The 20,188-nt window shown below is 36.1% G+C and overlaps 1 protein-coding gene, 1 long non-coding RNA gene and 1 other non-coding gene across 3 annotated transcripts; 2 read left to right on the forward strand and 1 right to left on the reverse strand.

Annotated features, from left to right (window-relative positions):
* Positions 1–4,817: 4,817 nt before the first annotated feature.
* Positions 4,818–6,508, forward strand: LOC140038130 (uncharacterized). The gene is made up of 2 exons (XR_011841945.1): positions 4,818–4,939; positions 6,387–6,508. It is a non-coding gene; the product is annotated as an uncharacterized lncRNA (long non-coding RNA).
* Positions 6,509–13,139: 6,631 nt separating this feature from the next.
* On the reverse strand, positions 13,140–13,246 carry LOC113736127 (small nucleolar RNA R71). The gene has a single exon (XR_003459618.1). It is a non-coding gene; the product is annotated as a small nucleolar RNA R71 (small nucleolar RNA).
* Positions 13,247–13,445: 199 nt separating this feature from the next.
* On the forward strand, positions 13,446–17,954 carry LOC140037934 (uncharacterized). The gene is made up of 3 exons (XM_072083112.1): positions 13,446–14,159; positions 14,274–16,213; positions 17,309–17,954. The coding sequence occupies exons 1-3, from the start codon at positions 13,446–13,448 to the stop codon at positions 17,952–17,954; spliced, it is 3,300 nt and encodes a 1,099-aa protein (XP_071939213.1).
* The last annotated feature ends 2,234 nt before the right edge of the window (positions 17,955–20,188 follow it).

The following is a 20,188-nucleotide window of genomic DNA, read 5'->3' on the forward strand; positions in this document are numbered from 1 at the left end:
TAAGGGTCTAGCGTTGGACTAGCCCTTTCTATGAATTCCTAACGGAATAATGAGCCACAACTAGCATTGGACTAGTGTGGTGACGTACATTCATCCATCACATTCATCTACGACTATAGAAAGCAAGTAGACATGCCAGGCACTCGTAAACACATAGCACATAACACTTAGCATGCTCGACTAGATGCAAGAGCCTAATAAAGCAAATTAACACATAGCAACAAAGGCAAACTACCAAACTAATAAACCTATTACATTTGCTAGCTAGGCACACGTCTTCAATAGGTCTTCATCAAATGCTCCTCCAAGCCCTATCTATTACAATCCAAAAGGTGTACACATACCCCATAAAAAAATAACTTAATTAAAAGCAAAAGTAAATGAAATAAATGAAAGAGATTAAGGAAAAGCAAGGAAAACAAAGTAGACATGCAATTTTCACTTAGCACGTTGGATCACTCAAGGGAGAGACAAAAAAGATAAAAGAAATTATACCTTCCTTGGAATGGTGTCCAAATGAAAGAAAAATGGTTTCAAAACAATAAAAAGGTCAAGGTACCAATTTAATTTAAAACAATTAAAGAAAATATGCAAATACAAACTCTCTTGATCATAAAGCTCGTAAGATCATGAATCAAGTGCAATTCAAACAAAGCATGGTAGCTAATTGAAGTAAACAAGCAATAAAGTTGTAAAATTAAAACTACCAAGAACCAAATTGAGGAGATTATTCAATTGATTGGGTCATAGCAGCATTAGTTAGAAGCCAAGGGGTCAAAGTGAAATTTTCTTTTGTTTTCCATGCATGCATGCACACGAAGCTTTCTTCCTTATTTAGATAATGTTTCTGCAATTCAGCACTTCACAAATCCAGCTTTCAAACACAATCAAATCCAAGCAAAACTACCACACAATCCTCTCACTTTTTGCATCATGAAACTTGTAGATTTAAACACCAAAAGTCGGACAACAACATGCACATTTGGACAGCTCAAGCAATCTTCATATAAAGCTTACGAAACATTTCTGCAACAATAAGAAGTTTTCGGCAGCCAGCCCAGCAACCGAAAGTGCACTTGCTGCAACTTTTGCAGCCGCAACTCATCTTAAGTTCACGCAAAAACCTTTACAGCTTCAACCAAACATACAATCCCATCATTAAACACTTAGGCACCAGATTTAACTAGCAAAGGGATCCAAAATTGGTGAGTGGCTGCGGAGAAGACAGCAAAAAAAATGCAGCAGCTTCTAGTTTCTCATGCAATTCTAGCATACCAAGGAAATGATTTAATACAATTCCCAATTTGTCCAAGGCCAGAAATGAGAGAATATGAGGCAAAAGAGAGGGGAAGGAACCCAACGGACACTCTCGGACACAAAACGCAGAAAGGTAACGTGAACTGGCTGCTCAAATACGCAAAATGCGAAACCAGAAATTCCAACCCATTTCCAAACCAACAAAAACCATGTTATCTGAGCCTTTCATTGCTAAAACCCATCATTAATATCGCAAAGACACAAAAAGAAGCAGCAACCAAGGGAGCATTAGGAATCCGAACATGACGAAAATCATAAAGCCGATGGCTTTCTGCAGTTTTCTGGTTTTGTTCATTCAAACACCACTACTGGGTTTAATCGATGAAGCATGAATCAAAGTTACAACATGCCCACACATTTTTCACTTTGAACCACAAAACTCTCATGTTTAAATACAAAAATTAGAGGAAAAGAGCCTGCAAAAATCTAAAAAAATTCTACAACCTCCTTTCGGCAAAATGAAGATTAATCATCGACTAAAGGGAGGCTGGAAATGATTCCTATACCCTGGGTTTCATGAGCTATAACAACACACGATTCAAGCACAGGGATATAGAGCTGAAACAAGTTACCACACGGCCACACGGGTTTCTACAAAGAAACAGAGATGAAACCACAAAGAAAGGAAACAAAACATGCATGCACAAGGAGGAAATTCATGCAATGAACCCCAGATCTTCACAAAATGGTATGAAAATGACAGCAAGAAAGGCTAGAGTCACCTGCAAACGTCTGTGAAGTAAATCAAACGGGAAAGCTCAGGAAAGTGACGTTGGTTTCTGGGAAAAACAACGCCCAGGCAGATTTGTTGCAGTGGTAGCAGCACCTCCTTTTCCCTTTTCCTCTGCTGTTTTCTTCCTTTCAGATCTCTCTCTACCGCCCCTTTACTTCCCTAGATCTTCTCTGAAACCCTTAGCTTTCTTGTCCAGAACCCTAGCCGTCAGCTCCAGATTCCCAAGACCCCAGCCGCTGCACCTTTCTCCTCTCTGGTTTCTTTCATTCTTTAGCCTTTTGAAAGCAAATCGAGGTCTGAAAGGGTCGAAAGAAAGGATCTTTGCTCGGTTGAAAGCCTCCTCTCAGAGTTCTTTTCTCTCCTCAGCTCTCCTGTTACTCAATCTCCCGCGAAGTTCATCTTTTCCAGCCCGTCCCTTTTTCTCTCCTTTGTTTTCAGACCTCTCTTGAAGCTCTCCCAATCTCTCGGCCCTCTCTCCCTCTATCCTTGCTTCCAGCCGCCACTCGATGCTCTCTCTGGTTTTTTCTTAGCCGTCAGTGTTCTCTCTCTTTTTTTCTTTCCGTTCCAGATTTGCAGCTGTCAATCTCTCCTTCCCTCCTCTTGCGTCTCTTTCTTTTTATTCCGGCCCTCTACCTAGGCCTGTCAACGGGTCGGGTCTAGACCCGGATCCGGACCGGATCCGTGAAATTATTGCGGGTATGGGTAGGGATTTAATTCCGTTTTCCGGATCCGGATCCGGATCCGTTTTGTCAAACAAAAAAACGGGTCGGATACGGAATATAGTATTCCGACCCGTATTAGACCCGGATCCGGATATAAATGAATTAATAATTTTAAATATATATATTTATCAATATAATTTGATTAGAGTGATGTATTTTAATAAAGTTAATTTGATTTCTTTTCTTATTTGATTTTTTCTTTGCATTAGTTAAAAATTAGTTTACAAATATATTTTTTTTCATTTTTATTAGAAATTATAAATTTTGCTAAATTTGTTCGGGTAGACCCGGATCCGGATCCGGGACCCGCCGGACCCGCCGGATCCGGATCCGGAACATAGAATAAAAGACCCGTCGGGTAAACGGGACGGGTCGGGTCCGGGTCCGGCATAGTAATTCGGGTCCGGGTCCGGAATAATGAATTCCGGCCTGGACCCGGCCCGTTGACAGCCCTACCTCTACCTTAAACCCTCAGTCCTTTCTTCTATATTTGCAGCCAAAGGGCTGCCCAAGCCTCTTTCTTGCAATTTGCAAAAACACGCAGCTTGCATGCCGCGACTCCTCTTTTTTTTAAAAAAAAAAATTAATTAAAACAAAATTGATAATAATAAAAATAAATAACAAAAATAATTTAATTAACATTGGATAAAAATAAATAAACTAGAAGCAGCAAAGTGCAATTTCCATTTTCCCCTTTTTTTTCATTTTCCATTTTTCATCGTTTTTCTTCTCTTTTTCTCTTTTTTCAAAGTAACCTAACAAAAATAAATAAAATGCTAAAAGATTGAATTTAAAAGAAATAAACATATTTTATGAACAATTTTCTTCTTTTTTTTTCAAATTTTATGTTAGAAACTTAAAAATAAAAACTAAAACTAAAAAACTAAAAAAGTGAATAAAACTTAACACGACAAATAAAAACTAAGAAATAAATAGTAAATTATGCTAAAAAATTTGGTGTCTACAAACTCACCATTTTTCCTCAACCGCAGGTGCTCTGCTCTCCACCATTGCTTCCACCTGCAACCCTTTCCCACCACCGTCTCCCCCCTGCCTTCCGTTTCTCTGGCCATTCCCTCCATCCTTCGCCTCTCTCGCCACTCGTCCACCCATCACCTTGTCAATCGCGAGACCTACTCCATCCAATTGTTGTCACTCCGTCTCCACACTTGCCACTCCTCCATTGTTGCTGTAATCACCTTTATTCCCCTTTCTTTGGAAAGGGAAAGCGAGAACCACACGGGGTTAAGGCATTGAATGCTGCATTTGTTTTGTCCCAGGTAGGTTTATTTTTCAATTTTCTAATTAGTGATGGTCGATGAATCTTATTTGAAACTGGTGAAGATTTGTTTTGGAGGTGATTCCCGTTGTCTTCTTTGCTACTGTCCCTGTATTGGTACATGTGAACTAAGCCATACGCTAGTTCTTACCGTGATTACTGTTGATGTGAAATGATACCGGGATATTTGTAGTTCTGCTGTGAACAACAGGGCAGTTCAGGATCTCCGGGGCTCAATCTCTGCAGGTCATATGCAACAAATTTATTTGACAAAATTTTCAAAATATATACGTTTATTCCCCTGCCTCCTCTGTATGATTAATCAATTGCTGGTGAAGTAGTTGTCAAATATTTTATTAGATACTGATGCGTATTCATCTCCATGTGTTTTTGAAATTAGCATCAAAAATGGGAAAAGGGTTTTTTTATTTTTCTATATTCTTTGCTTGTTGATCATTGCGGGTTGGAAAAATTGAGGAATTTACTTGTTAGGGAAACTTTTTGTATTTTTAGTATGAAAATGAATAATATTTGTATATTGCAGGAGTGGAAAAAGCAAACTAATAACAAAAAAGATCAAGAAAACTTGGTGGAATTGGACAGATTTTCAACTGAATGGAACTACTAAATTGTTAAACTAGCTTAGCTCCTATTATTTATGATGGTTGAGTGAGATATTCCCTAGACAATGCAAAGTATTTTTTTCATTTTGTATTTTGTTATTGCTGTTTCTGGGGGTTGTTGTACTCAAATCTTTTATAACTCCCTTCTCATATGGTTCAGTAAGCTGTTCATTTTCTATTCTTTTCTAAATTGCCTTTTCCTTTACTTATGTTTCAGGGGATACCTACTGATCAAGTTCTAAGGCAGTTGAAGTACATAGAGAAGGTATGGCATTTTATTTTTTTCATATCGCATCTTTATCTATCTAGTCAGAACTCAGAATTGTTGTTGGTTTATAAATGTCAGCAATCACCCGAATCTTCAATAAGGCGACTTCTCTCTTTCCCTTCTTCCTGGTCTTTCATTTTGTGAAATGTGCTTTATTTACTTCCAAGTCGTAATCTAGCTCTCTAAGACGACCTGAGGACACACATTGTTACCAAATACAGATATTCCAACTTCATAAGAGGTAAAGAAAAAGTGGAAAAAAAGGGTACCCCATTTGCACATTCGCATTGGTCAAGGCATCACCATGAACCTCCCACTTCTTAAACTCAGTAGAGGCTAACATAAATGAACTTGCATTCCGATGGCCTCCACCACCGAATTCCTGCATGTGATTCTATGATGTATTAACTCTTAACTCTAGCTATGCATTTTCATAACTGTAAGTATAATAGTTTTGGAAGAGCATTTAGATGTCCAGAGAGAGAGTTCAACATTCAGGGAGGTAATCGAATATAGATTGGATGCACATATATATATTTTGGTATTCTTTATCAACTGATCATACATACATGTTCATATAATTTTGAAATGGTGCAACAAATTTTTCAGTGTACTTCTGATTTTGTTTTGAGTAGACTATTGCTTGTGCAGTTTTCTAGGTGAGACTTGAATGATGCACTTATCGCCTTTTCTAAATTCAGCTGCTTTTGAATCTTATTCATTATTGGACCTGCTCAATCAACTACATAAATTTTTTATGTTGCCTAATTCAAAATAAATTTCGTCTGCATGCAATTCCGTTTGGATTGCATTTTTCAGGTGGTTTTTTTAATATATTCGGTTAAATTGGTGCTGTGAATCTTCTATAGTAAATTATGGGTGGTCATGGGATTGTTGGAAACTCACGAGTTTGTGGCATTGATGAATTTCAGAGGGGGGAAGGAATGATTACCAAAAGGTTAATTTCAACAAGAGCAAATTGAATATTGATTTGAGTTTTGGCTCTTTTAAGTGTAGAATTCTCCTTACTCATTAAAGAGACTAACATGCTCTCTACAAAATAATTGGTATCTTTGAGGCATAAATATCACTTCTGAATCTTGATGCCTTCTCTTACTGAAAGTTCATTCGACATTTAAGGCAAATCATTTTTTTCTAGTTTTGTTTGAAGACAGCATAAGCAGAGAATTGGAATGTCCAGCCATAGTCATAGAACTTAAAATACAAGAATTCTGTTTACCTTTGATGGACGTTTCCCTTTATTTACTCTTCAATGATATGAAATCAATGTCCAGCCCAACACGTTTTTAAGTTTAGAGATCGATTGCCTTTCATGACTAGGTGCATATTTGCCTTTCATTTTTAGTTCTATAATGCAGTAGCTATTAAATATGTTCTTAAGAACATGACATTGTGATGTTTTTCTGGTGCATATCTGCCTCAGATATGGCATCTGAAGCAACATCTCAGTCAAAAGGGAAAGGCAAAGGGTATTTCACTTGGACTCCTGAAATGGATCGTGTAATGGGCACCTGTTTTATTGACCAAATGAACCAAGGAAACAAATTGGATGGTAAATGTGCATGGAAGACAGCAGCCTACACCGCAGTAATGAATGCTTTATTCGATAAGCTCAATATATCTGTGACAAAGGCTAATATTATATCTCGTTTCAAGACATGGGAGAAACACTATGACATCCTATACCCACTGCTCCGGTCATGTAACTCTGGGTCTGCGATAATATGGGACTACTCTAGAGGTAGAATTGATGTTCGTGATGAGGATGTATGGAATGCTCGAGTAAGTGAGAATCCAAAAATTCTTCCTTATAGAAAAGAAATTGTGGTTGAAAATTGGGAGGATATATGTACACTGTTTTCACAAGATTGTGCAAATGGAGAGGGTGCCCAAACTGTTTTTGAGGCTAATGCTGAAACTGAAGTTGAAGAGTCTGCTAATGTAGAGGAATCATTTGAGACTGATTCACGATCTTTAGAAGATGAAGTTATGAATGCACTGCTAGCTTGACAACGGTCAAAATCAAAAGCTTCATCTTCAACAAATGATCGTGGCACAAAGAGAAAACTAACGAGCTCTCAAGTACTTTACAAGGTGTTGGGACGAATGGCAGATTCACTGGATAAGTACTTAAATTCAGAATGTTCAAAAGTTACAACTAAAATGGTGGAAGACGAGTTATCTAAAATTGAATTGGATAGATTTCAATTGTTGAAGGGTATTGATTTACTTATGAATGACAGGACAAAGTATGACACTTTTTCTGGTCTTCAAGATGACTTAAAAAAGGATTGGCTATTGATGCACATTGGTAATTGATTTTTTTTTTGGTAATCTCCAGTTGAAGTTGTTTTTGTAGAAGAAGTTGAGCTATTTTCTATTTGTTTTTGGGATGATAAGAATGGAACATTGGATCTTTTGTCTGATGAACTAGCATTTTTTATATTGAGATTAACATAGCTGCCTGGGTTGATGCCCTGACTTGTCCTTGAGCTGCATGAAGCTTTGCATTCTTTCTCAAAGTTAAGGAGCTTTTGTATAAGTGCTCTTCCTGTATTCTGTTGGTTTTTATCTCCCACAAGTCTGCACACTCACTAAAGAATGGATGGCGGATATTATTCTATTTAGCAAGTACTTGACTGTGTGTGAATTGGTCATTTGACAGTCTTAAGTTTTGTATTTTCCAACATCTCCTCCAAAGAAGCTGGTAAATATTAGTACAAAGGTTCGGTCATGTATTTGTCATATTGTGTTACAAAAACAAGAAGCCTCGGAACTTTGCCTTCATGATTGAGATCTATTCTACATTTTTTCATTTCGTGGTGCACAGTTCTTTATTCGGTAGAGTCATAAATTTTACCCTACTTGATTATCACCAAAAAAGTCGATTTGTATATTTTGTCTTCTTTTTCACTATTTTCTTGGGTCAGGTAATTTGTGAGTAATTCACTGTCTGATATTCTACCATGTTTTAAGAAATATGCTAGTGTCATTGGGGATTTACTTTTAAGGGCTTGAGGTCCAGTTTTGGTTGAATGCCAATATCTATACCATACGTTGAACAAAAGAAATTGACATAAAAGTGGGAAAAAATAAATTATTAAAGGCACAAATTGGTTTTTACTTTTAAATCTTTAATAAAAATTAGCTAAATGTAAAGAAAAAAATTATTATATAGAAAAAAAAGAAAAAAAAGAAAAATTTTATGTAAGCAAATGTTTCATGAAAACAATTCTAATTCCTAATGAATTCTTTTCTCATGCAAACAAAGGATTTGGAATTCCAAATAAATTCTGTATCAATTCTATGCATTTCCCAAATGAAAGAATTGGAATGACTTGGAATTCCAATTCATAGAATTTCAATTCTATAGAATTTCAATTCTAATTCAATTCTAATTCTATAGAACCAAACGCACCCTAAATGTATTTAACCATGGATGAACTAGTCAATTTATTACTATACACTTGTCTTACTAAGGATGCATTTCACTCAAACAATTGAAACTAGCTTTTGCCAATGAACCGAATATAGCGAACACTATAGTTTCCCTACTTTCATGGTAAAATCACAAGTGATGACTTAATCAATATCAAGAAATGGTAAGAACATCTACATAAGTGTACCATTACTTTCGTGTGTCTACTCCTTAGATTCCACCCATTCTATTTTCATTATTATCCACTACTTTCATAGATTAAGAATAACTATCATGGCTTGCAAATGATGACCAAGCATTCACAAGTATAAAGGTAAGAATAAGTGAACTAGCAAATACAAGATATAGCGACAATCAACAACATTTAACCATAATCAAAGCACAAATAATTTCATCTATCTCTAGAACAAGAAGATTTAGTCAGACATAATAGATGGAATAATCAAGCTCAAGTCTTTAATGAAACTAAACAAGATTCTAACAATAAAATGAGTATGGATGAAGAAAATGCTCATTCAAGTGAAGAAACAAAATCTCCAAGTTTCATTATCTTCATTGCCATCAAAATGTTGAATTACACCAAGAGTTCTTCAATGGTTCTTCATGAAATGCAGAACAAAACTAAGCCAAGAACTAGAGAGAAAATTTGTTCAACTTCTAAACTACTACACTACTTAGAGAGAGCAAGAGATTTCACTTTTATATTCCTTTTACTTTTTCTATTTACAAGACAAAAGAAGGTCTTGTCCATAATGTGAACACAAGACCAAAGTTTCTACCAAAAGTCAACAATTGTGACTATAATTGAATCAAAGAAAAGTTGAAGTGACAAAAGATGTTTCTTGTTGATACTTAAACTCTCCTTCTAACCATCATAATGTCTTGTAAACCCTTGAAGCATAGGGAATTCACAAGAAATCAAGTTGCACAATTTGTGCAAGTGGGTTAGAAAATATGGCTGGATTATTAGTCCTAGGACTAGTGATAAGAGTTTATTTTACGTATTTTTAGTGTGTTTTATTAGTTAATTTTGGTTTGATTATTTAGTTTTATAACTAAAATAACTAAGGTTTTGGTAAAAAAACTACATTTTATGTTAAAATGGCTAAACATTGCATTTTATGGATTTTTATGGTAAAAACTTCATATTTTGTAGGTTTAATGATTCAATCATCAAATGAAGTGCATTGAGAAGATATTTGGATGATTGAAAATGAATTAAAGTGGTGAAAATAAAATATGAAGTGTAAAAGGGAAAAAATGCAATTTGGATCAAGAAAAGTCAGGTTTGACAACTCTGACACATTTTTGTATTTTGACTATATCAAGAGCTACAATGATCGGATCAAGGTGATCTTGGTACCATTTTGAAGCTAAGAGATATATCTATATTTGGTATGAAGACATCAAAGTCCAATTCAGCCGTTTTCATAGTCCAAAAGTTGAAATACCGAAATTCAACTCAGCTGTCCAAAGTGGAAAATAGAGCTCTGACCAGTGTTTAGTATTTTGATCATATCTCCGTCTGCGGATCTCCAAATTAGATGATTCTTGAAGCATTGGAACGCTAATTCAAAGGGCTACAACTTTTGTGTTTTCCACAAAAGCCAGTTCGGCCTTTATCATGGATAAAAATTGCAGATAAAGTAAGGCCAAAGTGAATACGCGAGTACACAAAACGTGACTTGTAACCGCGTTTTGTGTAGGCGCGTTTTCTGGCCGCAATTCTGAAATTTGCTCAGTCAGTTCTCTTATGTTCAAACTACTTTCCAGCTACAATCTGCAAGAGAATTCAGTGCACATGCTTCAGAAGACAATATGGCAGACAATATGGCTTATTTTCAAGTCAAAAACAATGATTTTTGACTATCTTAACAAAATGAGATTTGAAGAATCATAACAGCAAATTTGGACTGGGAGAAGAGGAACTTTTCATGAGTTTATATGCAGAGACAGAGGATTCATTCATTCAGAGAAGATACGGGAGAAGCTAGAAGAGTGCAGAAATGTAGTTCTTCCATTTCCTTAGTGTAGAATAGTATAGGTAGAGTAGTTTATCCATCTTGTATTTGTAGTTAGATTTGGATGAAGATTGGAGGAGTAAAGATGAAGAGATTGATCTCATGTGACAAGGGTGATATCTATTCTACTACTTTCTCTCTTGTATTGGATTTCATGTTTAATTATAATACAAGTTGGTTTTGTGTTTTTATTATGTTTAGTTAAAGTTTATGCCTAGAGTTATGGTTGAACTTGCTATATTTTGTTTGTGAGGTTTACTTGGCTATTTGATGATATTATTTTGAGCACGTTATTTATCACTTTTGATTATATAATCATGATTAACTGGCCATTAATTATGATAATCATAAGGTGTTAAGTTTGCAATGAAAATTGGAATTTAACACTAGTTCAAAGAAGTGATAAGCCTAGGGAGTACACTCACGAAAGTAGAGGTGCACCTATGTGGCTTAAGTGACTTGTTTCATGTAATTTCATAGAAGAAATGAACTTGTAGTTAATTTCATAACCACGAGAGTAGGTATGGCTTAATTACAAGTATAGTTGATTCACTACGAAAGTTGGTTTCACATACATTAGGAAGTTACGCCATAACTAGTCAAGATAATAGAATTCACTTAACCGGTAATCTCATTTGCAAGAGTAGTAAGGAATTCCATATCTCTAGAAGCTTTCTAGTGTTATTTTCATAAATTTTATATTTGTGATAGTCTAAATAATAAAGGAGTTTGAAAACATCGGTAATTGCATTCTTCCCTGTGGGATCGACCCTTAATACCCTATACTCGCTCACGATTCGTATACTTGCGATAAATCGCGTGTGGGGTATTTAGGAATTTATAAATGTAAAACTTGATTGGGATGAGCTTAATATTATATGTATACCCTGCGCACGTCAAGTTTTTGGCGCCGTTGCCGGGGAATTGCGGATCGCCTTTCAAGTCAAAAATATTGGTTTTTGACTATGCTAACAAAGTGCAGATTTGGGAATCAAAGGTTAGAATTTGACTTGGAAAAATAGAGCCTTTGAGTAGTTTTTATGCTAAGACATTGAGAGAGGTCTGGGGGGCCATTCGTAGCTTAGCTTCTTACAGAAAAACATATTCTCTCTAGCTAGGTACTTGCAAAGGGACAATTGAGATTTCATCTTGTAATCATCTAAGTTCAAGACAAGGAGATTTTTGGAAGGCTTCACCATATCTTGGCTAAGACTTTCTTTACTCTTTTTGTATTTGTAAATTCATGATGATTTGCATTAATGAAGTTATGAGTGTTTCATCATTCATGAGTAGCTAATTTCCTTTATCTAGGGAGTAGATGAAGCTTATGGCCAAGTGATATGAAGTGATTGCGATTTATACTTGTTATATCTTGTATTAACTTATCTACTTGTGTATGCTTGATTACTTGTTGTTGTTTGATCACAAATAACAGGTTTATAGTTGTTTTTATTCATTAAGAAATGGTAAAAATAATGGAATGACACAAGTAGAACTTGAGTTGTATATTCATGAGAATAGAAAATACATTCAAGTGGATGAAATCTGCATTTCATGTGTAAATAAGAACAGATTTAGTATTTACCAAGAGATTAGGAAAAACTAATCTGTTTTAACCCATTATTATCATGAGAATGTGATTTTGGTATTTCTGGAAATGAATCCTTGGTTAAACAAGATTAGTAACAAGTGTTGAATTAATTCATTTTAGATCTTTTGAGTCATAAGTGGAATCTACATCCCTAGATCTTAATATTTAGTGAATTCTATTCCTTTTGTGAAATTGCAATTTTCTAGTTAAGAATTTTTGTAGTTGAATTTAATTCTAAATTTTCTGCTTAATTTTATTGTGAGTCTAAATAATAGAGTAAATTAGTATCTAATAATTGTTTTAAATTGTTCCTCGTGGGATCGACCCGATACACATCTCGTACTACAATTGTGACCTGTATACTTGCAGTCCAACGGGTGTAAATTCGGAATTAAACTTGCATTGATACAAATATCCCGTCAAGTTTTTGGCGCCGCTGCCGGGGAGCGGCAATATTAGAGTCTAATCAACTCTATTAATTTAGACAGATTTATTTTTATTAGTTGAGCTGATTATATTTAATCTTATATTGTAATCAGTTTTTGACAATTGAAATTGCATAATATCTCTTATTTCTGTTTGTAGTGTATGCACCGGGCGTCTCGAGAAGTTACACCTTTCGATCCAGAAATTGAGAGGACACTACGTAGACAAAGGAGGCATCCACTACAGCAAGAAGAACAAGAGATTTGGCAACCTATAGAGGAAATCTCAATAGAGCTACCATTTGAGGAAGAGATGGCCGAAAACGAAGCAAATAGGCGAGTTCTACGAGATTTTGCTCTACCGGAAACACAAGAATCTCAAACAAGTATAGTAAGGCCTACGGTAAATGCTAACAATTTTGAGATTAAACCATCACTTATTCAAATGGTTCAACAATCTCAATTTGGAGGTAATGCAGTAGAAGATCCTAATACACACTTAGCTACATTCTTGGAAATATGTGATACAATTAAAATGAATGGAGTTAGTGATGATGCTATAAGGTTACGGTTGTTCCCATTTTCATTGAGAGATAAGGCCAAACTTTGGCTACACTCTCATGCTCCTAATACTTTCACTGGATGGGATGAGTTATCAAGAGCATTCTTAAATAAGTATTTTTCACCAGGTAAGACTGCTAAGCTTAGAATGGATATCACTAGTTTTAGCCAATTGGAAGGTGAATCATTATATGAAGCATGGGAAAGGTTTAGAGATTTGCTTCGGAAATGTCCACATCATGGACTGCCGGAGTGGTTAATCATACAAACCTTCTATAATGGTTTAGTTTTTTCTACTAAAACTATAATCGATGCAGCTGCAGGTGGAGCTTTAATGGGTAAATCACCCCAAGAAGCTCATAATTTGATAGAAGAAATGGCAGCAAATAACTACCAATGGGTCAATGAGAGAGGTAATACAAGACGTCACGCAGGTATGATAGAAATGGACACTCTCAATATGCTGAGTGCTCAAATGAATAATGTGATGAAATTGCTAAATAGACAAGGTGGAGTTAGTCCAAGTTCATCTAATGCACATGCAGCATGTTGTTCTATATGTGGAGGTGAACATGATACTAATGAATGTGTTGATTCTGAGCAGGTACAATTCGTCAATAATTACAATCGTAATGCTCAAAATAACCCCTACTCGAATACTTACAATCTGGGGTGGAGAAATCATCCAAACTTTGGATGGAAGGATCAAGGGAATCAACCAAGGCCAGCCAATCCACCGGGATTTCAATCAAGGCAACAACAAGCTGAAACTAAACCTGGTTGGGAAATGGCAGTGGAAAAACTCGCAAAAGTTACTTCAGACAGATTTGAGCGAGTAGAAGGAAGATTGGACCAACTCACTACAATGTACAGGAATGTAGAGGTCCAAATTGGTCAAATTGCTAGTTCTTTGAATAATCGTAATCAAGGAGAATTACCTAGCAAAACGGAGGTAAATCCTAAGGAGCATGTCAAAGCCATTACTCTTCGTAGTGGTAAGCAATTAGAAGATCCTCCAATGATGGAAGTTGAGAAAGATGAGAATGAAAAACAAGAAGAAAAGCAGAGGAACCAAGAGGCGATAGTGGAAGAAAATAGCCGGGAGAAATCAAGAGAAAATCAACCATCATCTTCCGCTACCATTCCAATACCTCCTGCGGTTCCATTTCCACAAAGATTAAAGCAAAATAAGTTTGATAAAGATTTTGAAAAATTTGTTAAACTTTTCAAACAATTGCACATTAACATTCCTTTTGCTGATGCTATTTTGCAGATTCCGTCTTATGCGAAATTTCTCAAGGAAATCATGACTAGAAAAAGAAAGTTGGAAGACTGCGAAACAATAGCATTAACGAAGGAATATAGTGCAATTATTCAAAACAAGCTACCACCGAAGTTGAAGGATCCGGGGAGTTTTTCTATACCTTGCACCATAGGTAACGTTGATTTTTCTAAGGCATTGTGTGACCTTGGTGCTAGTGTATCATTAATACTTTTAACGGTGGCGAGACAATTGGGTTTGCATGAGCTTAAACGCACTAATATTACTTTGCAACTAGCAGATCGGTCTATTAGATATCCATTGGGAGTGTTGGAGAATGTATTGATAAAAGTTCAAAAATTTATCATTCCAGTGAATTTTGTGGTATTAGATATGGAAGAAGATGTATCTATGCCAATTATTCTTGGTAGACCATTTTTAGCTACTGCAGGTACTATTATTGATGTTAAAAATGGCAAGTTGAAGTTTCAAGTAGGTGAAGAAGAGGTAGAGTTTAATTTGCATGAAATGGGAAAATACCCTTCTTTTACCGATCATGCTTATTCTATTGGCACAATTGATAAACTAACCCAAGAGATGAGTCAAGTCAACTTGGACTTAGATCCTCTTGAGTATTGTTTAATGAATTTAGGTAAGCAAGAAGATGTTTGTGAAGAAATTGAAGAATTGGCCAAGTACTTGGATTTTCAAGCACCTTATAAAAGGGGAAATTTGTATGAAAGTCTTGGCCAAAGAAAAGGGTTTTCACAACCTTCAGAAATTGAACCTCCAAAGTTAGAGCTCAAGCCACTTCCGACTCATCTAAGGTATGAATTTCTTGGAAAAAATAAAACTTTACCTGTAATTGTTAGTGCTGACCTTGATGATGAGCAGTGTGCAAAATTGTTAAGAGTTCTAAGAAGGCGTAAGAAGGCAATTGGATGGACAATTTCAGACATTAAAGGTATAAGTCCTTCTATATGCATTCATCGCATTCTATTGGAGGACGGTTGCAAACCAGTGGTGGAAACACAAAGAAGACTCAATCCAAACATGAAAGAGGTGGTAAGAAATGAAATTCTTAAATGGCTTGACGCAGGTATAGTTTTTCCTATCTCCGATAGTGTTTGGATTAGTCCAATTCATGTGGTACCAAAGAAAGGTGGAATGACTACAATCGTGGGTAAAAATGATGAATTAATTCCATCTAGACTTGTGGTAGGGTGGAGAGTGTGTATTGATTATCGTAAGTTAAATACGGTAACAAGAAAAGATCACTTTCCCCTACCATTTCTTGATCAATTATTGGAGCGAATAGCTGGATATGAATTTTACTGTTTTCTTGATGGTTTTTCAGGATATAATCAAATAGCTATAGCTCCAGAGGATCAAGAGAAGACTACATTTACATGTCCTTATGGCACTTTTGCCTTTAGAAGAATGCCATTTGGTTTATGCAATGCTCCTGCAACTTTTCAACGATGCATGATGGCTATTTTTTCTGATTATATTGAGAAAATTATGGAGATATTTATGGATGATTTTTCTGTGTATGGTTCATCTTTTGACCATTGTCTTCATAATTTGGAATTGATTTTGCAGAGATGCGAGGAAACAAATCTTGTGCTGAATTGGGAGAAATGCCATTTTATGGTAAAAGAAGGAATTGTCTTAGGACACAAGATTTCCTCCAAGGGAATTGAGGTGGATCAAGCCAAAATAGAAGTTATCGAAAAATTGCCACCCCCAAGCAATGTCAAGGGGATAAGGAGTTTTTTAGGACATGCTGGCTTTTATAGACGTTTTATTAAAGATTTTTCTAAAATAGTAAAGCCATTATGTGACTTATTATGTAAAGATACCCCTTTTCAATTTGATGACAATTGTTTGGTTGCATTTGAAAGGTTGAAGAAGGAATTGATTACGGCCCCAATTATAACTTCGCCCGATTGGTCACTACCATTTGAATTGATGTGTGATGCAAGTGATTATGCGGTTGGAGCAGTTTTGGGACAAAAGAAGGAAGGACGGTTGCACGTCATTTACTATGCTAGCAAGTTGCTAAATGAGGCACAACTCAATTATGCAACTACAGAAAAAGAGCTATTGGCAGTGATATTTGCTTTGGATAAATTTAGATCTTATTTAGTAGGATCTAAAGTTATTATATATACGGACCATGCAGCTCTTAAATATTTGTTACATAAAAAAGATGCAAAACCAAGACTAATTCGGTGGATTCTTTTATTGCAGGAATTTGATGTGGAGATAAAAGACAAAAAGGGAACGGAGAATCTAGTAGCGGATCATCTATCACGCCTAGAATATATTCCAATCAAGGATCAAGTTCCTATTCAAGAGAATTTCCCGGATGAGTTTGTCCTAGCAATTATCAATTCTCCATGGTATGCTGATATTGCTAATTTTTTGGTAAGTGGAGAGATTCCAAGGGGAATTAATTACCATCAAAAGAAGAAATTCTTACATGATGTCAAAAGTTACTTTTGGGAGGAACCATTGCTGTATAAGCATTGTGCCGATGGTATGGTACGTAGATGTATTCCCGAAAATGAGGTACATAATATTTTATATCATTGTCATAACCTTGAAACAGGTGGTCATTTTAGCACTTCAAAAACTGTGGCAAAGGTATGGCAATCAGGGTTTTATTGGCCAACTATGTACCGAGATGTTCGGGAATATGTTAAAAGTTGTGATGCATGCCAAAGAACTGGAAATATATCTCGAAAGAATGAAATGCCCCTAACTACCTTCTTAGAAGTTGAATTATTTGATATATGGGGTATAGACTTTATGGGACCATTTCCTAGTTCTTTTAATAATAAGTACATCTTAGTAGCAGTGGATTATGTTTCTAAATGGGTAGAAGCAATCGCTTCACCTACTAATGACTCTAAGATTGTACTTAGATTCCTTAAAAAGAATATTTTCAGTAGATTTGGTATACCTAAGGCCATAATAAGTGATGAAGGAAAACATTTTTGTAACAAACAACTGGATTCCTTATTGTTTAAATATGGCTGTAGGCACAAGACATCACTCCCGTACCATCCTCAAGCCAATGGACAAGCGGAGCTAGCTAATCGTGAGATAAAGCTCATTTTGGAGAAAACTGTGAATAAATCACGCAAGGATTGGGCTACAAAGCTAGATGGCACACTATGGGCTTACCGAACGGCATTTAAGACTCCTTTAGGGATGTCGCCGTATCGTTTAGTCTATGGAAAATCTTGTCACTTACCTGTAGAGATTGAACATAAAGCTTATTGGGCTATTAAAGCAATTAATATGGATTTTAATCTTGCAGGTGGAAGGAGATTACTTGAGCTGAGTGAATTGGAGGAACACCGGTTACATGCATACGAAAATGCCAAAATTTATAAAGAAAAGATCAAATATTGGCATGACAAGCACATTATTCCTAAACAATTTCAGGTAGGGCAAAAAGTGCTTTTATTCAATTCACGCCTGAGGTTATTTCCAGGAAAATTGAAATCAAGGTGGTCTGGACCATTTGAAGTCACTCAAGTATTTCCCTATGGAGCGGTTGAAGTGGCAAATTCAAGAAATGAAAGGTTTAAGGTCAATGGACAACGATTAAAACCCTACTTGGCAGGTGAAATCGTACCCAAGGGGCTTATATGTCTTTTGGGTGAACCCTCTTCAATTTAAGAACCCTAATATGTGAGTCGAGCAAACGACTATAAACAAAAGCGCTAATTGGGAGGCAACCCAATGTTTATGTTATTTGTGTTAATTTTTTTGTGATTTTTAGACTTAAATAAGTGTTTTAGTTAATTTGTTGTTTTTGTGTTATAGGGTTGGCAAATGGAAGCAAGAATGACCATTTGAGGTGAAAAGGGCAAACTTTGATCAAGCAACTCAACCCCTCGATTTGTGTTAAAGGTGTTTTTGATTCATTATAAAGGGGTAAAATGCATGTTGTTATCATTTTACATGTGCGCACATTGATAAGATTTGGAAACAAATGATCCATGATGCATTTTGAGTGATTGGGGTACCAATGGTAATTTTTCAAAGTTCATTTTCTGCAAAAAAAATTGCAGAAGAAAACGCACCAAGCATGAAAACGCGCTTATGAATCGCGTTTTCATCAAAGCGCGTTTCAAATTCTGCAACGAGACTGAAGAAAACGCGCTTAAAAAACGCGACACCAAGTCGCGTTTATCAGCTAAATCGCGTTTTCAAGCCTGGATCATAATCCAAAAACGCGACTTCAAATACGCGACTAAAAGTCGCGTTTTATAACACAGCCGCGTTTTGTATCCTGCAAGATTTGTACATAAAACGCGACTTTAGAAACGCGAGTTGAAGGCGCGTTTCTAGTCGCGTTTTCTGTGTCCCTATATAGGCTTCAGAAACGCGATTTCAGCTTCATTTCTGCCTCTGTTCTTAATTTTCCAGGCGCGTTTTTCTTTTTCTCTTCTACCCAACTCACAAATCTTCCATTTTGTTGCATAATCTTGCTAGAAAACATCCACCCAACACCTTTTGAGCTTCATACAACCTTTGTAACTGATTAAAATCAAGAAAAACACCTCAAATTCAGTTTTTGAAGGATTGAAGGTTAGGGTTCTTCAACTCTAATTTTTTCAATTGGAGGTTGTTTCATAGGACTTTTTGCATTTTTAGCATCACCAAACATCCTTCTACGTGATTGAGGTAAGTTTCTTCATCGAATCTTTTGATTTTTGAAAGTCATATTTTTTATCCTGAGCTATCTGACATCTTTTAATGTCGACAATTTGATGATGTATTTGACTGTTTTTGAATTTATTCATGCTTATTGAGATTGTTTAAGTATGTTTATGAGTTTAAATGTAGCAATTTGTTGGTCATTATTGCTTTATAAATTCATAATTGCTATATTTGAAGGAAATCGGAAAATGAAGTTAGGGTGTTTTTGAGCCATTGGTGATGTTTAATTATGGTTAAGAATGGCTACTTGGTGATGTTTGAGCATGTGCATTGTGTATAGTGAATAATTTGGTTGATTTGGTGAGTTAATTGGTTTAATTTTTGCTTAAACATGATTATAGCTATAAGTATATTTTTATTGTTAAGTTTAAATAGTTATAATCATAATTGTTGTTAATTTCACTGATTGGGTTATAATTATTCAATATCTTGTTTCAATTGGTGATTTTGAGAAATTTTTGGCATAAATTATGGCTTCTTCTTGATCCGGTCTTTTACATTAGTTATTGACGAATTGTCACTTGTAAGGACACATTAGAGATTATTTGGATCATTTTAGGATATTCATTGCCAAATTGTGCATTGTGTCTAAATACATGTGGTTAATTGCAAAATTTTCTTTTAGGTACTATGCCAAGGGGAAGAAGAGCGGTACTTTCATCCTCTAGTAGTGAGGAGAGGGAGGTTAATGAGGAGATGGAGGTGACTGAGGAGGAGAATTCACCTTCTCCTCCACCAGTTAACCGACAGCCTGGTGAGGGCACCTCCCGTGGAGCGGGTAGAGCGGTATTTGACGGTGCTAGGTTCAATAGTCGCAGGAATCAAGAATGGCATGAGGAGCATGCTAACTTGGAGTTCCTATTTGAGATGCATGTCAACCCAACAGTTGAGATGATGTATAACATCTCAGAAGCTTTTGCTCAGTTGGGATGGGTGCCGATTCTCACCCTACCAAACCATTACTACCCCGACTTGGTGCGCGAGTTTTACGCTAACATTGAGAGTAAGGAGCGTCATAGTGGAGAAATGGTTGAGTCCTGGGTACGTGGAAGAAGAATCAACTTGTCATGTCAAGATTTGGCTGCTATTTTGGGGTGTATGGATGATGGACGTCCAGTAGATCTGAAGAAGGAGTTTGTTCCCCCGAATAGGAGGTGGGATCCATCATTGGCCATGGCCAGATTTGG

This window comes from Coffea arabica, chromosome 3c (assembly GCF_036785885.1).
Source record: "Coffea arabica cultivar ET-39 chromosome 3c, Coffea Arabica ET-39 HiFi, whole genome shotgun sequence".
In the NCBI taxonomy this organism is placed as follows: domain Eukaryota; kingdom Viridiplantae; phylum Streptophyta; class Magnoliopsida; order Gentianales; family Rubiaceae; genus Coffea; species Coffea arabica.

Bases quoted from the DNA above. Each gene is read 5' to 3' on its own strand.
- LOC140037934 (XM_072083112.1), top strand. From the start codon at position 13,446: ATGGACACTCTCAATATGCTGAGTGCTCAAATGAATAATGTGATGAAA. The intron at 14,160-14,273 runs GTTCCATTTCCA...GCTATTTTGCAG, and splicing joins CCATTCCAATACCTCCTGCG to ATTCCGTCTTATGCGAAATT. The intron at 16,214-17,308 runs GTCACTACCATT...ATATGGCTGTAG, and splicing joins ATTATAACTTCGCCCGATTG to GCACAAGACATCACTCCCGT.